The sequence below is a fragment of the Fringilla coelebs genome, assembly GCF_963513975.1.
Source record: "Fringilla coelebs genome assembly, chromosome: Z".
Classification (NCBI taxonomy): Eukaryota; Metazoa; Chordata; class Aves; order Passeriformes; family Fringillidae; genus Fringilla; species Fringilla coelebs.
In genome coordinates this window covers 8,062,126-8,082,118 of record NC_140031.1, presented here as the reverse complement: position 1 = coordinate 8,082,118, position 19,993 = coordinate 8,062,126, and the positions used below count along the sequence as shown (strand labels likewise).

Sequence of the window (19,993 nt, the reverse complement as noted above, 5' to 3'; positions counted from 1 at the left end):
AGATTAATTTAATTTTAATTTCAAGGGTGAGAGCAGCCTGGATGACTGTATTCCTGCAGTTAGGTTAAACGCTGCATAGAGGTCTTTTTATTTGCCTGCTCCTTTCTAGCATGTTACAGGTTGTAAAGATAATTAATCCTTCATCTCTTTCGAAAGTTTGGTATCATTTTGGTGCAGCTGAGATAGACCTGACCTCACATGAGCTCTAGACTGACGAAATAGCTGAATTTACACATGACACCAAGTTGAGAAGCTGTGGTTTTAAAGAAAATAATACTCAAAATCAGGTGGGAAAGCTTGGGGTAAACCGACGTTTTCTGACTGAAGCAAATTAACATGAGGAATAGTATCAGAGGAAACTTGTCAAATCTGCTTGTTTAAAGTTAGACAAAATGGTGACAACAGTTGTGACTGTAGAAAGAGCAATCCAGAGGTGGCAGAGAAATGGAAGTGATCTTTGATGGCTTTCAGTTCTTGATGCTGTTTTAGTTGCTTCTTGTTTTTGAGCACGTGACAATAAGTTTGTAAAAGTATTTCGCTCACTTTTCACAGTGTTTTTTAACTTTGAAAGGGCTAAACTGAGCCAAATGGCTGATAGTTTTCATTAAGATATGATGTACAGTGATTGTGAAGAAAGGAAATGGTTAACACTGCCTTACAAACTATTATTTCTTTTCCTTCTTCTGAAACTTTAGGTTCAGAGACAATGTATGTCACTGCAAAAACAAAAAAACAAAAAAAAAAAGCTTTTTTTGTTTTGGTGGATATTCTTGCCTAAGATCAGTCTTGAGAAATATAATCTGGGACAAAAAATATAGAAAGATGTTCTGAAATATTTTGCTTTGTTTAAAAGTGGTTTTCTGCAAGACTCCTAGCTTTGTTTGGTCTTCTGAGTATAAGAAGGTATCACAAGGAGTCGTTTGTGCTGGTGGTCCTCCATTGGTGTCTGGTTTGGGGGTTGGGCTCTGTACAGGTGTAGGAAGATACTGAGCTGTTTGGTGTTGCTACCAAAACTGAAGCTAAAATCAGAAATCTTCTATTACATTTTATAGATACAGCAGTACTGATTGCAGAGTGTACTCCCTTCTATATCACTTGTGGCTTAAAATTTCAGCATTGCTTTTTTTTGTATGTGTTGCAATGTGATCTGATGAGTGGCATAAGTCTGAATTAATCCTGCCTCCAAAACTTTTCTATGGTGGCACTTTCTACTTTGTCCCTCATTGTCAATTCTAGTGTGAATTAAATAGGGAATTTTTTTTTCTTTTTTTTTTAATGCAGTTGAGTGTGTTTCTGCAAGTGTGAGAATGTCTCAGCTCTTGCTCGGCTATTTTTAGTCCTCTTGCTTGTATTGGTTTCTATTCAAAGAATTCCTTTGGAAGCTGTTCCAGGAGCGAGTGGTTTGACGCTGGGGGAGGCAGGGAAAGTGCAGGCAAGGAGTGTGTTTGTGATCTGGCAGCGAGATGTCTGATGTGCAGTGCTGCTTCCTGTGTGACACCTTGTTTCTGAGCAGACTGTTCCAAGAGAATTCCCCTTGCTGAGTGTTGTCCTGCCAGGTGTTACCTGGTTCTTAGTGTCATTTGGAGTGCCTGGGTTTCTACTTGAATCTTATTACTCGGTTTGTTTTTCTGTGGAGACAGCAGTTCATTTTAGAGGCTGATCAGGTATGGGTTGTTATGTCAGAGCAGGTAACTGAAGTATGCATTTCTAGCATTTAATAGCCAAAGCCAGCTGTTCCCAGTACTTGTTTTTTCCTGCTCTTTTTTTTCTTGTTTAATTTTCTGAAACAGCTTATTCTGGTTTAGCTTTTGTAGTAAGTTAGTTTAAAAGTTTTCACTTGTTAATTTCTTTTTTTTTTTTTTGTGGTTGCCTGCATTACTCATCTTGTGAGTACAAGGTAGCTGTTGATTATAATGGTAGTGGTAAGTGATCCAATGAAATTTTTTTTGGTTTTAAGTGTTCTGTCTTGCAGTTGGTAGTATTGACAAACTGGTGGAACTCTGAATGGTGTGTTTGCTGGCAGCCCAAGCTTTAACCGTTCTGGAAGTGTCCTGCTCACATTGTTAAAAGAAGGGCAGGGAACAGTGGTTTTGAGACAAATCAGTCACATTTAGTACAGGAAGGTCATCAACACTGTGCAGCTTCAGTGGTGTACTTCAATCTTATCTGAGATGCTTTGGCCACCTAAGTATTTTTTTTGTGTTGTAGTATTGATGGCTTAATGAGAGTGTGGCCCGAGTTCTTATGTCCTTTCATGTATTCTTTGAAGAGAATGTCTATAACTTGTGTAGTTGGTACTCTGCAGCTGTTTTCTCACCTACATATATATGTGGGTGCCCTGAGCCCCCCTGGGCTTTTTGCTGACCCCAGAGTTCATCTCAGGCTGGAAAGCTTTGCAAATTATTGCAGTCTGAAGAGGCTTTGCTTTGTGATTCTTTTAGTGGACAGAGCCATTCAAAGAACTTCCAAGTCACCCAGCTCTGTTTTTGTCAAAGGTTTTTTCTGGATTTCCTTCTTTCCCTCTCAGAGGGGATGATGTGAGTTTTAATGAGCTGGCAGACTAAACAAACCTTGTCAAGGTGGGGCTTTTGAGGGAATGGGTGGATGTTTAATTGTGTTATTCCTCTAAAAGTGAAATCCGTAGATGACTGGCAAAAGTATTGAATATTCAGTTGTGCATAGAAAATCATTGAAGATTGTTATGGGTGAAGAAGTTGCTTTGGACTAGTTTGAATCTATTTTAATGCCTGAAACTGAATGTGAACATACACTTCTGTAGCTGGGGGAAAAGACTGTATTGTAGGTTAACATAAGCTGTGTCAGTGTGGCCGTTCTCATGTTGATTATACCCTCCTCTTCTTTGGATAAAACCACCTCCAAATCTTAAAAATACTCTTCACTGCAAGTTACTAACTGGATGCTAGCAGATATCTAAGAGGTTGAACATGAAGTGTTCCTCAGTAAATGTGATAGAAGCCTCTTTTCCTGCAAGATAATTATATATTCAAATATGTACTTTTCTTCAAAACTCTGCTGGGAGGTTTGGGGGTTTTGTGTTTTGTTTTTAAAATGCCTATAGAGAATTGTTTCTAATTTTTTTGATTGCATGGTGTGGGCTTGACCAAGATCAAGTAATGCTCTACTGGATCCCAGAAAAGCAAAATACATTTCTACATGTGCTGTAGTGGTCTGTCTACTAAAAGCAAGTTCCCCCTTTTATCATGAACTTGATCCCTGTCCCTCCTGTCAGATTAAGCAGTAATATAGCGACATAGTTTTCCACTGGATAAGCCTGTTGAACTGACTGATTGTTTTGTTTTAGAGGCTTTAGTTTGCTCCTGGGTGAGCCTACTAAACTGACTCCCTCTGCAACTGCAGAATCATTAGCCTGATTGAAGGAAAGGAACAATATTTTGTGGTTAAAGAGTGGGGGAGTAGGCATGCCATTTCTGGAGATTGCTCACAGTTCTGTGGTATTAGATGTGAGCTGATACTTGATTTTAATGGAACAAACTGTTGGGGTTCTGCCCAAGCTATGGGTTGAACTTCAAGCCAGGTCCCAAAGGGGAACTAAAACTCCAGTCCAACTGTGGGTTTTTTTGACCTTAAGTGTGCTCAGCCATCCTTTACTTGCTTGAGAGACTTCAGGAGGGGTATTTTGGTTCTGGTTGCAGAGGATAATGATTTTCAACTCTGAAAAGCCTGCTAGTTAGTTATTTTTCCCTTGGCTGCAATAAACCTTTTTTTTTACTAAATACTAGGTAATGTTTTTTCCAATCCTCCTAGTTAATGCAGTGAATGATTCAATTGGAGAGTCTGTTGCAGGGGAGGACCAGGCTGTAGTTTTGCCAGCTGCTGCATTGTTGGAAGTTGTAGACCCAATAGTGCCCTTCCACTGGATGCTAGTCAGGAGACCTTAGGAGAGAAAATACCAAGGGCCTTACTTTTTCTTTCTTCCTTTGTAATTATTCCAAACCCAGAGAAACAGGTATGAAGAGATTTGTGACCCTAATGGTTCTTCACCAGCTAATGTGGTAGTCATGGAATAAACAGCAAGTGTACCGTGTATTGACTTGGCTAGTATTTTCTTTTATCTCCTGAGGTTCCTTTTGTCCTGTCACAAGAGGAAGTTATGTTCAGGGGTGTACAAGCACCACCTCTGAGCCTCTGTGTATACTCCCTGGCCTGAGATACTGATGGAGTTGACCATTCAGGACAGCCTGCTATGTTGCCAGTGATGAGAATATTATGTCTTCTACCTTGGCAGCTGTTAGAGAGGTTTCATGTAAGAAAGTCTTTTCTCTGACAGAGGGGAAGAAATGAGGGTCTTCAGTCAAAGATGGCAGAAACCTGTATTTTTCCTTCAGGTCTTAGACAGGCCAAAACTTTCCTTGAAATAGTTCTTAGCAGACAAATATACTTGAAAAGTGAACTTGTTGTTGTCTCTTGCTCAGGGAATCCCCCTGATGGCTGGTTGTCAAACACAATTCCTGTTTTCTATATATTTCATTATTTCATTTTCATTTGGGCCAGTGCAGCCTTTTCTTTCTTTCTTTTTTTTTTTTTTTTTCTGTTTTGCTCTTGGTAGGTTTGGAGGTTTTTTTGGTGTGGGTTTTTTTTTTTTTGTTTGTTTGTTTGTTTGGTTTTTTGTTTTGTTTTTTGGGTTTTGTTTGTTTGTTTCATGGCAGCAGCTGTGGTCTAATCTCTGTTATCTGGTTCTGATAGTCCAGAGTATGGTGCATAGAAAACAATGTGCAGTTTGTTCGTGTCTCTCTGTTCCTTGAAATTTCAGTACAGTTAATCATACCTGTTGGTAACTAGTGCATTTTGCAGGTCCTGCAAACATGGGACTTAATAGTTCAGGGAGCAGAACTTGATTCCTTGTAGATACTGATGTCTGAAACACAAGGTCAAGTCCTCTAAATGTTTTAGGACATTCACTGCCTTTGATTGTCCAGAGTCACTCAGGTGCATACAGACAGCAATGGAGCTGCGTAAGTTTTGCTAACCAGTTTTTTACAAGTGTGAAGATTGACTTGGCTGTGTGGAAGATAAAGCCGTAGGTGGAAGTCAGTCAGACTTCTCTGATTTTGGTGTGATTGATTGTCTTACTTCTTTTTTTTTTTTTTTTTGTAAATAACAGTTAAAGTTGCATTTCTTCCTTTAGAAATTTCTGTATGAGTAAGGATACATGTTGCCTCAGAAGCTTCAATATTTTTAAAGAAATTATGAGGACAAGTCTGCAGGATGTCTGTTGAGTGTAGCTGGCAGATTTTGGTTAAAACTAGGGAATCACCAGTATATACGGAAATGTAAAGCACATCTCTCAGTCAGACACACTGCGATAATAGGACAAAAATAGATACTCTGAGAGGATTTTTAAAAATGTTAGTTATAATACCTAACTTCCATGGTTGAAACATGCTCTACTACTGGAAAATGTGCTGTGTTCAGTCCCTAGTTCACATAATGCTTTTGGGCTCTGAATATGTGACCAGCTTTTGCCTGATTGCAGTCTTTTGAGGAGGAGCACTTGCTCTTCCAAAACTTTTACCAAGTGTTGTCTTTTATTTGCAAGACCTATTTGTGTATTTCTTTATCTTACTTTGCAAAGCTTATGGTTAGGAGTACTAATCTTTAAAATAGAATTCTTTTTCTCTAGTATTAAGGAGAAATTTCTGATTTTTGCAGATGGAAGCTTGTTCTTAGCTAAATATAGATTTGCCTAGCAGGATAATTGTTTCAAGTAACAACTTGGAGGTCTCTTAAAAGGTGGATAAGAATAGTCACTTGGTTATTGCTTACAGTTTGTTAACATAACTTGTTTATGTATTAGTTTGTGTTTGTGCTGGTACTCTGACTGTCCCCAGCAATACTCCTTCCTTGGTAAAACTTAAGAGCATACAGATAGTAAAGTTTTTCTGCTTTGGTGTTCTGCCAGTGATGCAGGTCAATATTTTTCCTATTTGCCGTAGAAGACTGTAAGATGAGACATGAATTCTCCCAGGATCCATAAACTCACGTTCAGTGTAGTTGCTTGGGGCAATACAGACCCTGAGCCATCAGCATGGCTCCTGAGGAACATGTGAGTCCTGCAAACTCTTCCTGTTTCAATCAGCAGTAAAGATGGTGAGATGCTTTGGGCAACAGCACACGGGGGAAATGCATTACATTGATGCTTTGCAGATGTAATTTTTTCCCGCTGTTCTTTTTCTTCCTGCTCATAAAATTCTGCAGCTGGAGCAGTAAAATCTGAGCTCACCGTACATTTACAGTAGTTATGCCCTCCTGAGGCAGTGTCCTACAGTCTTTTCCCAACCCTGTCACTGTGAGAAGTCTTTGACTCATAGCTTTGTATTTTGAATATAAAAAAGCAGTCACATTTTTAAGGTGTTCACAGAGGTCTTACCAGGTTTAGCACAGCTCCTTGTCCAGGAAGCAAGAAAGTACCTTACTTGAGACTGCCTCAGGAAAGGAATCAAAACTGCAGATTTTTTTTTCAACTGATGGAAGTGAATATTTATCTTCTAGAGGAATCTTGAAAGTCAGTTGCTATTGCTGTTGCTATGTCTGTTCCTGGAAGTTCAATAATAGATTTCCTGTATCTTGGGGGCTTGCAGCCATGTCAAATCAACTTTTATTCTCTGTATTTCTAGGTTTTCTGATTTCTAGGTCTAAGAGGCTCAAAGAAGGTGGAACAACAGATCATAGAAAGCATCATAATAGCTTAAAAAACCTGCAATTTGTGTTGACATGTGTTCAATTAATATTTGATTATTTGCATTTCTCTTTTCCTTCTAAAATCCAAAGAGGAAAAACAACTAAATGTGTTGGATAAGACCAGGAATGAAGACTTCGGAGGTGGGGAATTTGGTAGTTTTAGGAAGGGTTAAATTATAATATACATGCTGTACAGACAGAAAACTAAAACAAAAGACTGAGAGTTGGGATGGCTTTCATCATAGATTCTTCTGTTGCTTTCTATTTTTAATAGAAATTTTTTTAATGAAGTCATAACTAACTATGATAAAGGCATTTTTAAATTTTAGTTTTGTTTGGGTTTTGGTTTTTGTTTGTTTTTAAATTAGTAAAGACAACCTTGGTCTGTGGGTACTAGGTTACATCAGTGAAAAAAGAAAAAAGTTTACAGGAATCTTGTGCATCTTCATTAATTGTCATGAGTGAGTACAGGACTTCTCTACACAAGAGTTTTGGGAAACCCTCTCTCTTTCTTTAATACTTTCTCCTTTTTTTTCACTAGTGCTCTGTACTGGTATATAGAAAGTGATGAAACTAATACTAGTTTCATTTAATATTTTATATGTTTCTTCAGATGCAGCTGTTTTGGTTGCTTATTAGAATTGCAGTGTCTGCAAGGTCAGGTATTAACTGCTGATGGGGGATTTTTGCACTGCACCACATGCTGACATGGAAACTGAAGCATCTGCTTGCCTGAATTTTTTTTAATCTTTATAAAATAGATTTTAACTAAGAGTTTTCTTCCTCACAGTCTCAAACCATATTTCCTCATTTGAGCTACAGTTAAAATTAAGTTCATCAGTTTGTGATATCCTGCTCATTACTGTGACAGCAGCCTGCCAAACAGACTTGATGAATTCTTATTCTCTGCAACGATGAATTGGAGAGAATAAGAAGCTGCTTTATGATCGAGGAAAGTTCTTGTTCAGCCCCATCTAATTAATTAATAATATCCCACTTACACTCAAAACTGTTGTCACTGATAATTTAGAGGCGGTGCCTCCCTGCTGCTGTTGTTTCTTACTCTTCAGTAGGTGTGGTTGGGTGTGAAGCCTCAGGCATATGCCAGTAGGCAGTAGAAGCCAACTTAAGAAGAAGTAAAATAACAGTATTTTGAAAGTTCTGTTTTTATCAGGCTGCCAATTGTGCTTTTAAGAAGACTAGATTGTGTCTGATGGATTATAGCATGTCCTTGTTGGCTTGTTGGGGACTGTCAAACTGAGTGTGGGGTTCCACACTTGGCTGAGGCAAGCACAAGTGCATCTTGCTGCCTGTACCTTTGCTGGGCTTTTTTTTTTGTTCTAACCTGCCAAATAGTGCTGCTCATGTACCACACAAGCAGGAGGATGAAGATCTCCTTTAAAAACCCTATTAAGCTGTTCAGGTTGTTTGGGCTCTGTTCCCACAGCAGCCTGATCTTTCTGTGCTATGTTGTCTCCCAGGAGTGTTCCAGCCATTTGTGTGCCTGCCTTTTTTCTTAAAGTATCCTTTTATCCTGAAGAACAAGTATGGCTTAAGCAGAGGTGGGACAGACATGTGCTAGGAAAAGGAGAAGAGACATAATCTTGTTGAGGAACCATAGATTTCCTGGCTGCCAAAGTGCTGTAGTTCAGCATGTGCTTTGCAAACACATGGAAAATTTTTTAATGTAAGTGTCCTGCTGTCCTGTCTAAAATATGAATCATCGTATTTTCAGTGGCTTTGGTGATACTGGGGGAAATCACACTGACAGAAATATCGACATTCCTAGGTATTGTAATAAATATGATATTAATTCAGAAATTATGGACAAATTGAGACCCCGTGGAGTTACATTTTCTCAACAAATCTTAAGTCGCAATGTGCTGATTCTAGACAACCATATATGAAACTATAAGTTTGTCTTCCAGAGAAGTTAGTGCTCTCATGTGTGCTCTATTCAGGGTTTTTTGCATTGCTCATCGCGCTAGTTTGAATTGATTATCAGTCTGATCCTTGGAAAAAGAAATACTGAAAAAATCCCAATGGAACAAAAAGCTAACCCAAAGATCATTATTAGTCTATATAAATTGAAGTTTTTGGATTTTGTCAGTCCAGTCAGTGAAGCTTATAAAGCAGATTTTAACATAAACAGCTGAAGTAGTACTGCTGCAGACTCAGCTGAAAATATCCATGTCTTTAACATATCTGTGAATGATTATGAGCAGATAGTCAGTGATAAATGTTGAATTTGCTGCTGCGAGCATCTCCACATCTACTTTATACTTTGCTGCATTCCATAGAACATGGTGTCAGGTTCAGGTAACTTTTTGTTTTGGCCGTATCTGGCCTTCTTGTCAGACACAATGCTCTGAAGGTCAGTGTGTTCTGGGCCCTAGAATGCAATGCGCTTAAACTACTTTAAGAGACTCTGAGATAGATTGCCTTTGTTCAGTACATTCAAAAAGTTGTAGAAACACAGTATTTCAATTCAGCTTATAACTGCAGTCACTTCCTGATCAAGTATATTTCTTATGAAAATATACCTTCCTCTCAGACATTAAAGCATTATTGAATACTTTAGGAAGTACATAAATGAATTCAATGTCAAAGTTCAATTTTGACCAACAAGAATGCATTTCTAAAGTAAAGAAAAGATTTAGGTGATAATGTAATTAATTGTCCTTTTGATTGCAGGTGAGGCTCTGGAGCATCATGAATTGCTATTTAAACTGAAGCATCTCATTGCAGCTTTAATTGTTGAATATGCATTACTTGTGACTGCCAGTGGTTCATTCGGATATTGAACAGGTCCCAGTGTGTGTGATTGCATTGTGCTCATCTTCCTGAAGAAAGAGGAGACTGAGGGGGTCCTCATAGCAGTTTATAACTTCCTTGTAAGGGGAAGAGGGGGGATGAGAGGCAGACACTGATCTCCTCTCTATGGTGACCAGTGACAGGACCTGAGGGAATAGCCTGGAGTTGTGTTATGGGCGCTTTTCTTTGGGCATTATAAAAAAGTTCTTCACCCAGGGACTGGACACTGGAACAGGCTCTCCAGGGAAGTGGTCACAGCACCAAGTCTGACAGAGCACAAGAAGTGTTTGGACAATAGTCTTGGACACATGGTGTGACTTTTGGGAATGGTCCTTTGCTGGGTGAGGAATTGGACTAGATGATCCTGATGAGTTCCTTCAGTTGAGCTTACTATGTAATTCTGTGGTCATTGTGTACTGAGCTCAGTGCTAGGCAGCTGTTGCCCTACCAGGTTCTGTGCTGAGGCCTGCGCGTATAATGCAACTGCACTAGAAGCACTTTGCTGTTTGTTTGCACGTCTCCTTCTGCCCAGGTACACCTCTTGCAAATTATCTTCACTTCCAAAAATTTTCAGTTTTACTTTCTAGCCTTGTGGGGACAGAAACCAGGCAGTTGAGCCATTTGAACCAGTTGAACCATTCTGACCGTTTGAAAGATCTGTTACAGTTGCCATAGCTGCTATAAACTATACTCATTGATTAATCCAGTGCTAAATGCTGTACAAACAGGGGAAATAATAATGTCTTGTTTCAAAGTAATTTTAATACTAGAGAACAAATAAGAATGAAAGCTAAGAGAGATACAGATGGGGTAACAGTGATGTGTGGGGGGGATTTGGGATTTTTTGGGGTTTTTCTCTTGCCATACAACCATGTTTATGTTTAAAGCAGGGTGATAGGTAGTTTTATAAATTGTTTCTGTAAATATGAGGGAGAATAAAACAAAAGTACTGGCTGTAAAGGCTAGATTTAAACATAATCATCATAATTTCTCTTATAAATTGAAGATGACAAGTAGAGTTGGAATTGGCTATGACCTCCATGAATGTGCAGGAAAAGCAGTTTTGGTATCAGGGAAAGGAGGAGCTACCTAGTTCATGAATACAATTTTTGTGTAGTGTTCTGAGTGGATGTGAGAGTGGTTAAATTCCAGGCATCAGAACTAGACAGCAGGTATTATAGAAGTTTGAGTAATGCAGCTGGAGCTAAAACTTAATCAGAGTAGCCAACAGAAAAGTCTGTATATTAAATAACTCGAAAAAGCTGTGAGATCTAGAAGTACAAATTGGCACAGATCCCAGTCAGCTGATAAAAAGGCTTTCTATATTCACTTTTAATGTTAAAATCTGCACTAAATCCAAAAATAGTGTATTAAAGCTGCTTTCTCATGAGTCTCTGTTAGAATCAGTAGTAAAGGCAGGAGTTCAAACTACTGTACTTATGTTATTTGGTTATTGAATCAGTATCCACCTTAACTCATCCTCTTTTTTTTCTTTCAGATTTTGTATTTTGTACATACATTGTTTTGTATATACTGTATATGATGACTTCGGTGGGCAGTGAACGTACCCGGGGCACTCGGGACAAAATGCAAATTTCAGCCACACAGCCAACACAACCACAGAAACAAGTAGTGCAGGTATGTGCTACTGTATCAACTTCTTTGACTTGAAAATGAGACTGTAATAATGCAAATTTCTTCTCTGAGTTAGTAAAAGGTGAAAGAAAATGGGGTGAAAATACATTTTGGTTTATTTTGGAAGATTATGCTTGATTACTTGCATTAATTGCTCAGTACAGCATTAAGTTATTCCTTTGTTGTCTCTCAGTCAGTTTTGTGTTCTTCAGCAATGTCTCCTATCAGTTAGGAATTCCATGCCTGTGTCAGGATTTCTGTCCTGTGACCTCACAGTCCCCAGATCTCAGCTTTTCTGTCTGCCAGCCTCCTGATGTTAGAAGATTTCTGGTCAAGGGAGAAATTTGAATGAGCGGGAGAAGCTTCATTAGATGCATGTTATGATCTGCAGCATGACTCAGTGTCTCCTCAAGTCACAAAATCCTGAACTTCTTGTGCAGGGACCCCACCAAGTGAAATGGTCATCCCCTAGAAGACTAACATTTTCAGTATCTGTTAGATACTAAGTTTCACCCTACTGTCCTTGGTTCTTGGCAACCGTAGTTTTGTGTTTGTGTTACAAAGAGTGCAGAATGTTTCTGCTTCTAGCAACTCACTATTCTCTTCTCAGATACATCTCAGGATTAGTGGATTCAAAAACTGTCTCAGTTGTTTGCTGGCAGTGTGTGTATCAGTCTGGAGGTGCTCTGCAGAGAAATACTGCCTGCTGTTGTTTTTTGGACTAGTCTTTAATATGAAGACTCTCTTGGTCTGTTTTGCACAGTATTAATCATGTGACCTCAAACCCTTGTCATCTCCTTGAGTTGCAGCACTTGGCAAAGTGGTAATTCATGCTAACGTGTGGATTTAGCAAGTGACTTTCAACAAATGAGTTGAAATTGGTTTTATTTTAAAACAAGGCTGCAGTAGTATAGTAAGCAGACTAGTAAAAGTGGTGGCTTCCCCTTTTCCAACATTTTGCAAGACAGCACTGCAGTGGTTTGCCTGGTTGGGTTCCCTGGCACAAGGTAGACATAGGCAAATAGAAGGAAGTCCAGTGAAAAGCTGCAAAGATGGTTGTTAGACTGAAACAGAGGAGAAATGAGGAATGGCTCAAGGATCTGGGAGTTTTCAGCACACTAAGACAAGACAAGTGTGTTTTGTTCAGGTACCTTATGAAAGGGTATAGGAGAAAGGTAAAAACCAACTCTCCTCAGAGACCAAGTGGAACAAGCGGGAACACTGGTAATTCCTGCTTTTAAAAAGGAAAAAAAATACCGTGAGTATGGTCATGGTGTATCCCTGGAGGACCTTTCCAAACGACACGATTCATTGATTTTAGACATTAAGACCTTTTTGTGCATTTTGTCCTTTTATCCTGCCTTTTGCATAATGGATACTGGTTTGATCACTTCAGTGGAGAAGGTGGTTATTTCATATGTAGCAATTATATTTTAATGCTCCATATATTTTATTGTTGAGATACCAGATGGACCTTTCTGCTTAGTCAGTCTTTGCAGATCAGCAGAAGTCTCTGGCTTTACCTGTTTAATCACCAGTGATTCATTTTTCTGTATATGGAATAGTGTTTTCCCAAATGGATATTCCACTGTCATCACATTGATCATCATTTAAATTATTTAACAAATTACATCATGTTTCTATTACATTGCTTCTGGATAATTAATGTGCCATTTTATTGTAAGATGTATGTCTATTACTGTCACTTAATCTTGTGTTTTGCACACTTCTGTTTTCTGGTAGTTTGAAGTTTTTAGTTTAAAATTTTTTCCACTCTTCTGCTGTAAAAGTACTATGTCTTGTAAGGTTGAGTAAAGTTCAGGCTGTTTTAAAATACTACTGCTTTCTTAGTCACAGCTAAAACTTAATTATACTCTTAGTTAGGATGCTACAGCATCCCTTCTAACAATGGTGCCTTCAAAATAAAAAACCACTGCATGCTGGAGGAAAGGCCAGAATTCTTTGTGACACTGGTCTGATGTTTTTGTAGTCATCTGGTGGTCTTTGTTGTTGCTTTTTTTTTCCTTCGAAATCTTCAATTCCATCTGAGTGTAATCCACTGGCATAAATATGAGCGGTATTGCACCTACAAGTTTCTAAGCTCTCTGCTTACACAGGAAAACTGAAGATGCTGTCACACATTCATAATTCTTTTTAAATTTGAATGTTTTTGTCTTCTAACGTGGGCTTGAAGAAAACCATTTGTTTCCATTTGTTTATGGAAAAAATAAATCTTAGTGGATTCCTGATTTTTGGTAAAATATGCCATCATATCTCTACAGAAGTTATGTTGTCTGAATGTTTTTGCTCTGGATATCTTCAAAGAAAATCTCTTCACTTGCTTAAAAGTCTCAGTGTGCCTGTGGAGGCTGTATTCAGAGTGAGAAAATGGATCAACAAAACTTAAATTCTTGAAGCCAGCAGACAGTTTGGTTCTGCTGTTTGCTGAGCTCTCAACAGTCATCAAGAGCAACCTCCTTTGCTCAGAGCATCACACTGACAGGGCAGCTTCTGTGCAAGGAACACCACAAGAGGCTTCTGTGGAAGGGGTGTTCCAGAGCAGGCTCTCCCAGTGTTACCCAGTGGAGTGACATAGGAGGCTGTCAGCATGACAGGCTGAAAAGGTGAAGTAACTCAGAGTGTGCAACTGTTACAAACTCTTATTCTCTTGGAGTGTTGTCTGTGAGCACAGATGTCACTTCCCTCAAGGAACTGTGACAGCTGCAGTAAATTTTCAGTAAATAAGCACCTGGTGGTGTTCGTTCGAGTAATTTTTAGACTCTTCTCAGCATTTATGCTTGGTGACTTCCTTAGAACTTGGATTTGTGGTAAACTCCAAAACCCAAACAGTCTGACCCTGTTTAGATCTGACCTTGTGAGGCACAGAATTTCATGTGTGTATCCTGTGGAGTGGGATGGCAAAAGTTGAAATTCAGCCAGCTGTCCAGGGTGAATCCTTTCCATCAAAAATTCCAGCAGATGAGCTGATCCCACTCGAGGAAGAAGAACCTCTGTAGGCTCAGCAGCTGCGTAGTGGGTCCTAGCTCTCTTCAGTATCGGCTTTCTCTATATGCAACAGTAGCCTCTTCTCTTTGAGCAGAAGTCAAATGAGGCCCAAGATCTTGTAGTGCACACTGTTTGGTATTTTCTTGCAAGTGCAGTTCATAGGCTGGAGATGCCACACTCCTCTGAAGTGACGTGTGTGATGTGACATCTGTGTTAGGATTGTTTTTCTTTTAGGGGCAGCTGTAGTGTGTTTGGATTTTTTGTACTTGACTGCATCTCTTTCAGTCTCTCAGCTTTTGTGCAAGTTGCCAGTCTGCATTTTTGTCCAGAAACTTTGCAGAAGCACCAGGTACTTCATCGATAGCAAGTTGCTTTACCAGTTTTCCGAGACCAGTATTTGCATGTAAAAAAAACCAGCGCGGCTGTTCATGGGCAAAGTTTTGAGACATGACCCAAGTCTTTTTAAATGCTCTGTAAAACTATAGAGTCATATTGTTTTTGGGAGAGCTGTGGAGCAGGGATCATCAGAGATGTGGTTAATTTAGAGATACTATTGCCAGTTTGTTACAATAAAACTCTTAATATGGGAGTAGTAGATCCTAAATAAAACTGAAATAATTAATGTAGCTAAAATGTAGTCTTCCCTGGTTCTTCTGTGTTATTATATGGTGGTCTTGTCAGTACAGTGACCTTTAAGTGTGTTTCAAATAGATAAAAATGTGTTGAAATTCCTTCTATCCCAAATAACATTTTAAACTATAAATGGGAATGGACAAGATATTGATCCCTCCCCCACAGCATCTCTGTCCTTGTTGTTTATGTTCTTTTTGAGAACCTGTAGGAAAAAGCAGGGACACTGGGATATACTTCTAAAAAATACAGTTACCTTGTGTGTACTTTATTGGGTATTATTTTTTTTCAGGCAACAGCAGAACAGATTCGCCTTGCTCAGATGATCTACGATAAGAATGACGCAGATTTTGAAGATAAAGTGAAACAAGTATGTTTCTGATGGTACAAAAGTTTTTTGTCCCACAATAAAATGTTCTAGAGCTGGCTTGCATTTTGGAGGTAGAGCATCTGTTTCTGGGTTAGATGAAACTTTTTTCAGAAGGACATGAGTTTAACTAGGAAAAGGTGCTCTTATTACACTGTAAAGTCTTTTTACAAGAAATTTTGTGGTAATACAGCTCTGATGGTGTAGTTTTCAGTGTATTTTCCTTTGTAGACAAACCCTTAAGCCAAAACTTGTTTGTGCTGATGTCTCTTCCTCAGTGTATCTCTCTAGTATGGTCCTGATGATTAATGATTGTCAGAATAAAGAATGCATTCAGCTTGTCCACAAGTACACGCACATGAGAAAAATGTCACCTGTGTAAGCTGAGTTTGCTAATATCTCGGAAGTTTTACAGGAAAAGTAAAAGTCTAATGATAGCTTAAAGGTAAATCAAAGAGTTATTTTAAATAATAAATAATCTTACCTCACAGATCTGTGTATACATTAAAATTATAGAATTACAGTGTAAATATCTCACTTCCCCAACCTGGTGAGTGTTGGGTGTTTAGACAGTCAAGCTTTCATTATATAGTTACGCCTGAGACCGTTAATTCAAATAGTCCTGACAGTATGGGTGTCTGTTGTGGCTATTGGTGATTTTGTCCTGGTGAATACATCACAGCTCATGAAGAACCTAGGGCTACACCCAGGACGGAAGAATCAGCTGGAATGCATAAATGCAGCAAAGGAGCAGATATCTTGGTTTATTTTAATCTCTAAAACTTCCTCTGAAGCATTGTTAAATGCTTTTTGTTGTTCTTGTTACAAACTAGTTCTGTTGCTCTGCCAGAAATGAAATCTTGTACTTTGTGAAGCCAAAGGACCCTCATCAATAGTGCTTGTGGCTGTGCTGGTGGGAAGGAGATTAATTAAGTTCTGCATATAATATGTTTTATCTTCTGCATATGTATTTCTAGCTCATGTAGGTTTTGTTCTTTAGATGAATTTGTTGAATGCCCCATGACACACACTCTTCAGGATATACACCATGAGTTCAAGGAACACAATTCAGAGCTAGATCTCCTTAATCAGCTTTGTCACTCTGGTGCGGCCTTATGCTGAAATGGGTCAAGGGAGCTAGTCTGTCTGAAAGATAATGTATTTCTTAGTCTGGTTGGTTTTCCAGGTGGATCTGTTCTCTGCCATGTCTTGCTCTATCTTTTGCTTTATCTCTGCTTGTCTTTTCTCACACTGGGATAAAGAGGGGCAATTTTGGTGGAGAAAGAGATAAGATGATACGGAAACTATTGTTATCCTTTACACTCGTGTTCTGCTGCATCTGGCAGCATTTGCTGCAAGCATAAAGAACAGAAAAGGTGTGAAAGAGTACTTCCTTGATTACCAATTAATTTGTGCTTTTTCCTCTCTTGTCTGAATCCCAAGCAGATCTGTACAATGCAGATTACTTTATTCAGGATATTAGTTTACTCTGACATGGTACCTGTGCACTTTGTTGTAATTTGTGGTCATACTAGATCTTACTTTCTTATGATGGTAATTTAGATATTTTAACATGTATGACTTTTACCACCAGCTTATGGAGGTGACGGGGAAAAACCAGGATGAATGCATAGTGGCACTACATGATTGTAATGGGGATGTGAACAGAGCAATCAACATACTGCTGGAAGGAAGTTCAGACACGGTAAGGTTTTATTTCCATGTTAAACTACTCCTTCTGTTTGATGTGATTTTCAGCTTCTAGAAGGGACATTGGGAAAATCATGTTTCAGAAATTTTCAATTTCCATGTCTCCATTCAATTTCTTTTGGAGGAAATGGAAACTGCGGCAGCTTCTCTACTGCATGCATACCTTGGAGAAAGCTGAACCTGAAAAATGTTGTGTGTGTTCAGCACAGTTCCTATGCTATCATTTTATATACAGCAGTTTTAACTTTGCAGCACAACTTAGTTCTCCCTGAGACACAGGCCTGTTTCTTGCTGCAGCTTTTGTAGTTACTGTGCAGACCCTTCTGAGGCCTGAGACCATTACAAAAGTCAATCTTTGTAAATCCAAGGGCAGGCAGGCATTTTAAGTTTTGCACATTCTGTAGGTGTGGGTTGCCAGTATTGAAGTTGGAGGAGGTGTCCACATCTGTAAGTTGCATTGATAATGCTCCTTATTGGCAGGAAAGGATGCAACAAATAGTTGCTTCTTTAACTGTGTTGCTCATTTGCATGACTTAATTGAAAAACAGGAGGAAGAGACTGAACTATGAGTATACAACAACAAATAATGTAGCTTAAAAAGTTGCACAGTGAAATTTTTTATCCCAAGAGATACTAAAAAAATATGTTTTACTGCAGTTGAAGTTTTTGCTGGAGAGATTTCTTACAGTTTGTTTTTAAATTAGATTCTATCTCATCCAAGTTGGAAAAGTAGCCTGGACTTCCTTTCTTGATGCTGAACACTCAGTATTTCCTGTGATTTGTCAGGATGTGTACTCTGGTTTATTGTTAATGAGGAAACTCACCCCTCACACACCTTAATCTGGGACACACACAGTTTTGACTGAGGGGACTTTCTTTTCTATCCCTTTTTCATTTTTTTATCAGAATTGAGGTCTTCTAAACACAGAAGTATATGATATTGACAGGCTGGGTGTAGAGGAGAGAATTTCACTTAAATCTGTCTGGGTAATGTGCTGTGTTCTCTCATATGCTTATCATATTTGCCCTTTTTTAGTTGAAAGTAGTTTTCTGGTTGATAGAGAATGTTAAATACTTTCTTACTTTAGCAATTTGTTATAACTGATCATGACATAGAAAAAGCTTTCTAAACTCATTCATCATCTACAAATGATACTGATATGTTCTGCACTTTTGAAAAGTCCTCCTTAACCCACTGCTCTCTATAGACAAATTGCAACTTAGAAACAAATATAGAGAACTGGAAGGAGTATTAATTGATGGGTGTGAAAAATTTTATTTTTGAAAGTTTGTGGGCCTCCAGTTGGACGGATTTATTTTAAGGCCATTATACTTGAGAACAGTTTAACCACAGATTTGTCGTTAAGTTGTAAGCTGAGGTACTGCAAATTCTGAACGCAGATTTCCAAATCTCTCTTTCTAGTCTCACTCTGCTTTGATACACTCGCAGTTTTTTTAAACTTAATTTGAAAGATGTGTCCCTTCAGCTGAAGGAATTCTAAGAGCAAGGAGTGATAGTTAAAATATGTGTTTATAGTTTATTTGGTACTCAGCCAATTTTGTCTTAGTCTTTTTTGTTTGTTTTTGGAATTTCAAACTGTGATCTACAAGCTGTAAGTGTGTGACTTTATCTCTGTAAAGACTTTCTTTTTGCAGCAGTTGTAGTAGTCTGGCTTGCAATAGTTAGAGGCTTGTGTATGAGTAGAGAAGGACATGGTTTCTTTGCCTAAGACTTGTATTCTTTTAACTTCTTAAATCTATTTTATCCTCAGCTGTGTTTTACTTAGTAAACCTTTGAAGATAGAACAGAACAGACCTTTCAGATTTTTATTCTTTCCATGTAAGAACAGGACAACAAGAATTATCTGTTACAGATTTTCTCCAAAGTCAGACCCACTGCTATCATTTGGGTTGCCTTAGGAGCTGTCAGCTGAAACTGTAATCAGTTACCTACCTCAGAAAGAGAGACAGTGTCGCTGTAGGACAGGAAAGAACACACACACACACTGCTCTCAGGGTGAAGAAGAAAAGAGGTAGTTTATTTTCTGACTCCAACATTTATAGTTTTACAAAGGTGACAGTGGATTGGAGTGTGACAGTGACACCTCTCCACAGACACTGGTTTAACCAACAGTCCATCAACTCTCTCCTCCTCCATAGAGGAGTGCAAAAACAATGAGTTGTTTACAGAAAGTATGTGAGAAAGTTCCCCACAAGACTGTCAACATCCAGTTGTCAGTGCAGGTATCTTTCCTCCTGGGAGGTGTGTGAAACACTAGGAGTGTTTCAGTGCAGTTACACCAGCTGTGATAGGTGGTGCCTTATGTACTTACTGGGGGAAGCTGCTTTCTGCCTCACCGATCAGGTAGTGGTGTTCAAATGTGTTTAGTTTTGTACCTCTGGTCAGCTCTGGCTGGGCTTCACCAAAGTTGGTTTAGTCTTCAATACTGGAGATGGAACTGCAAAGTGATTTCACCTTTCTTTCTCACCAGTGCCATGCCAAAAAATGAGAGAGTAACCATTCTCTTTGTTCTTATTCTCTCAAAGGAGACTCTGTAACATTGAGTTCGTAAACTGCTTTATCTGCTTTCTTCCTTGCACTGGCTTCCTAGGCAGCTTGAACTAGCTGTCCATGGCCTGGCTCCTCAGAGCTGCTGAGTTGCTGTTGGTGGAATTGAGAGATAAGACAGAACTTAAAATTACTAATAGACTACCTTTTTTGTTTGATGTAGGTGCTTTTCAGATGTCATACTTCAGTGCTTCACAACAATTTCTATGTGCAAATATTCTGATATTAAATATCTTACTTGAGCTGTAAGCTCCTAGAAATGGGGACATATATGTAAACCTCTCTGCCATCTTAATGATTTTCAAATAATACCTTTTCTTTTTCTTACTTGCTTTGCAGCTATGGCTTAATAGACTAACCATGCAATTGCATAATATATGAGTTGCTGAGCTATTCTTGGCAAGTGTTTTAGTCATTTTATTTTCAACTCCTACAGATACTCCAGTGGAACTTATAACATCCTTGAATTTATTTTGAAAACTGAGTTTAAGATTAAAACAGAAGCCTGATATTTGGACCTTGATCCTGCGTCTTGTTTAGAC

The 19,993-nt window shown here is 38.7% G+C and overlaps 1 protein-coding gene across 1 annotated transcript in view; it reads left to right on the top strand.

Annotated features, from left to right (window-relative positions):
- Positions 1 to 19,993, top strand: part of UBAP2 (ubiquitin associated protein 2) — a 170,752-nt gene that overhangs the window by 10,976 nt on the left and 139,783 nt on the right. The window contains 3 exon segments of the mRNA XM_084225407.1: positions 11,033 to 11,172; positions 15,098 to 15,175; positions 16,767 to 16,877. Of these exon segments, the coding sequence (XP_084081533.1) occupies positions 11,074 to 11,172; positions 15,098 to 15,175; positions 16,767 to 16,877 (288 nt within the window). The 5' untranslated portion in view covers positions 11,033 to 11,073.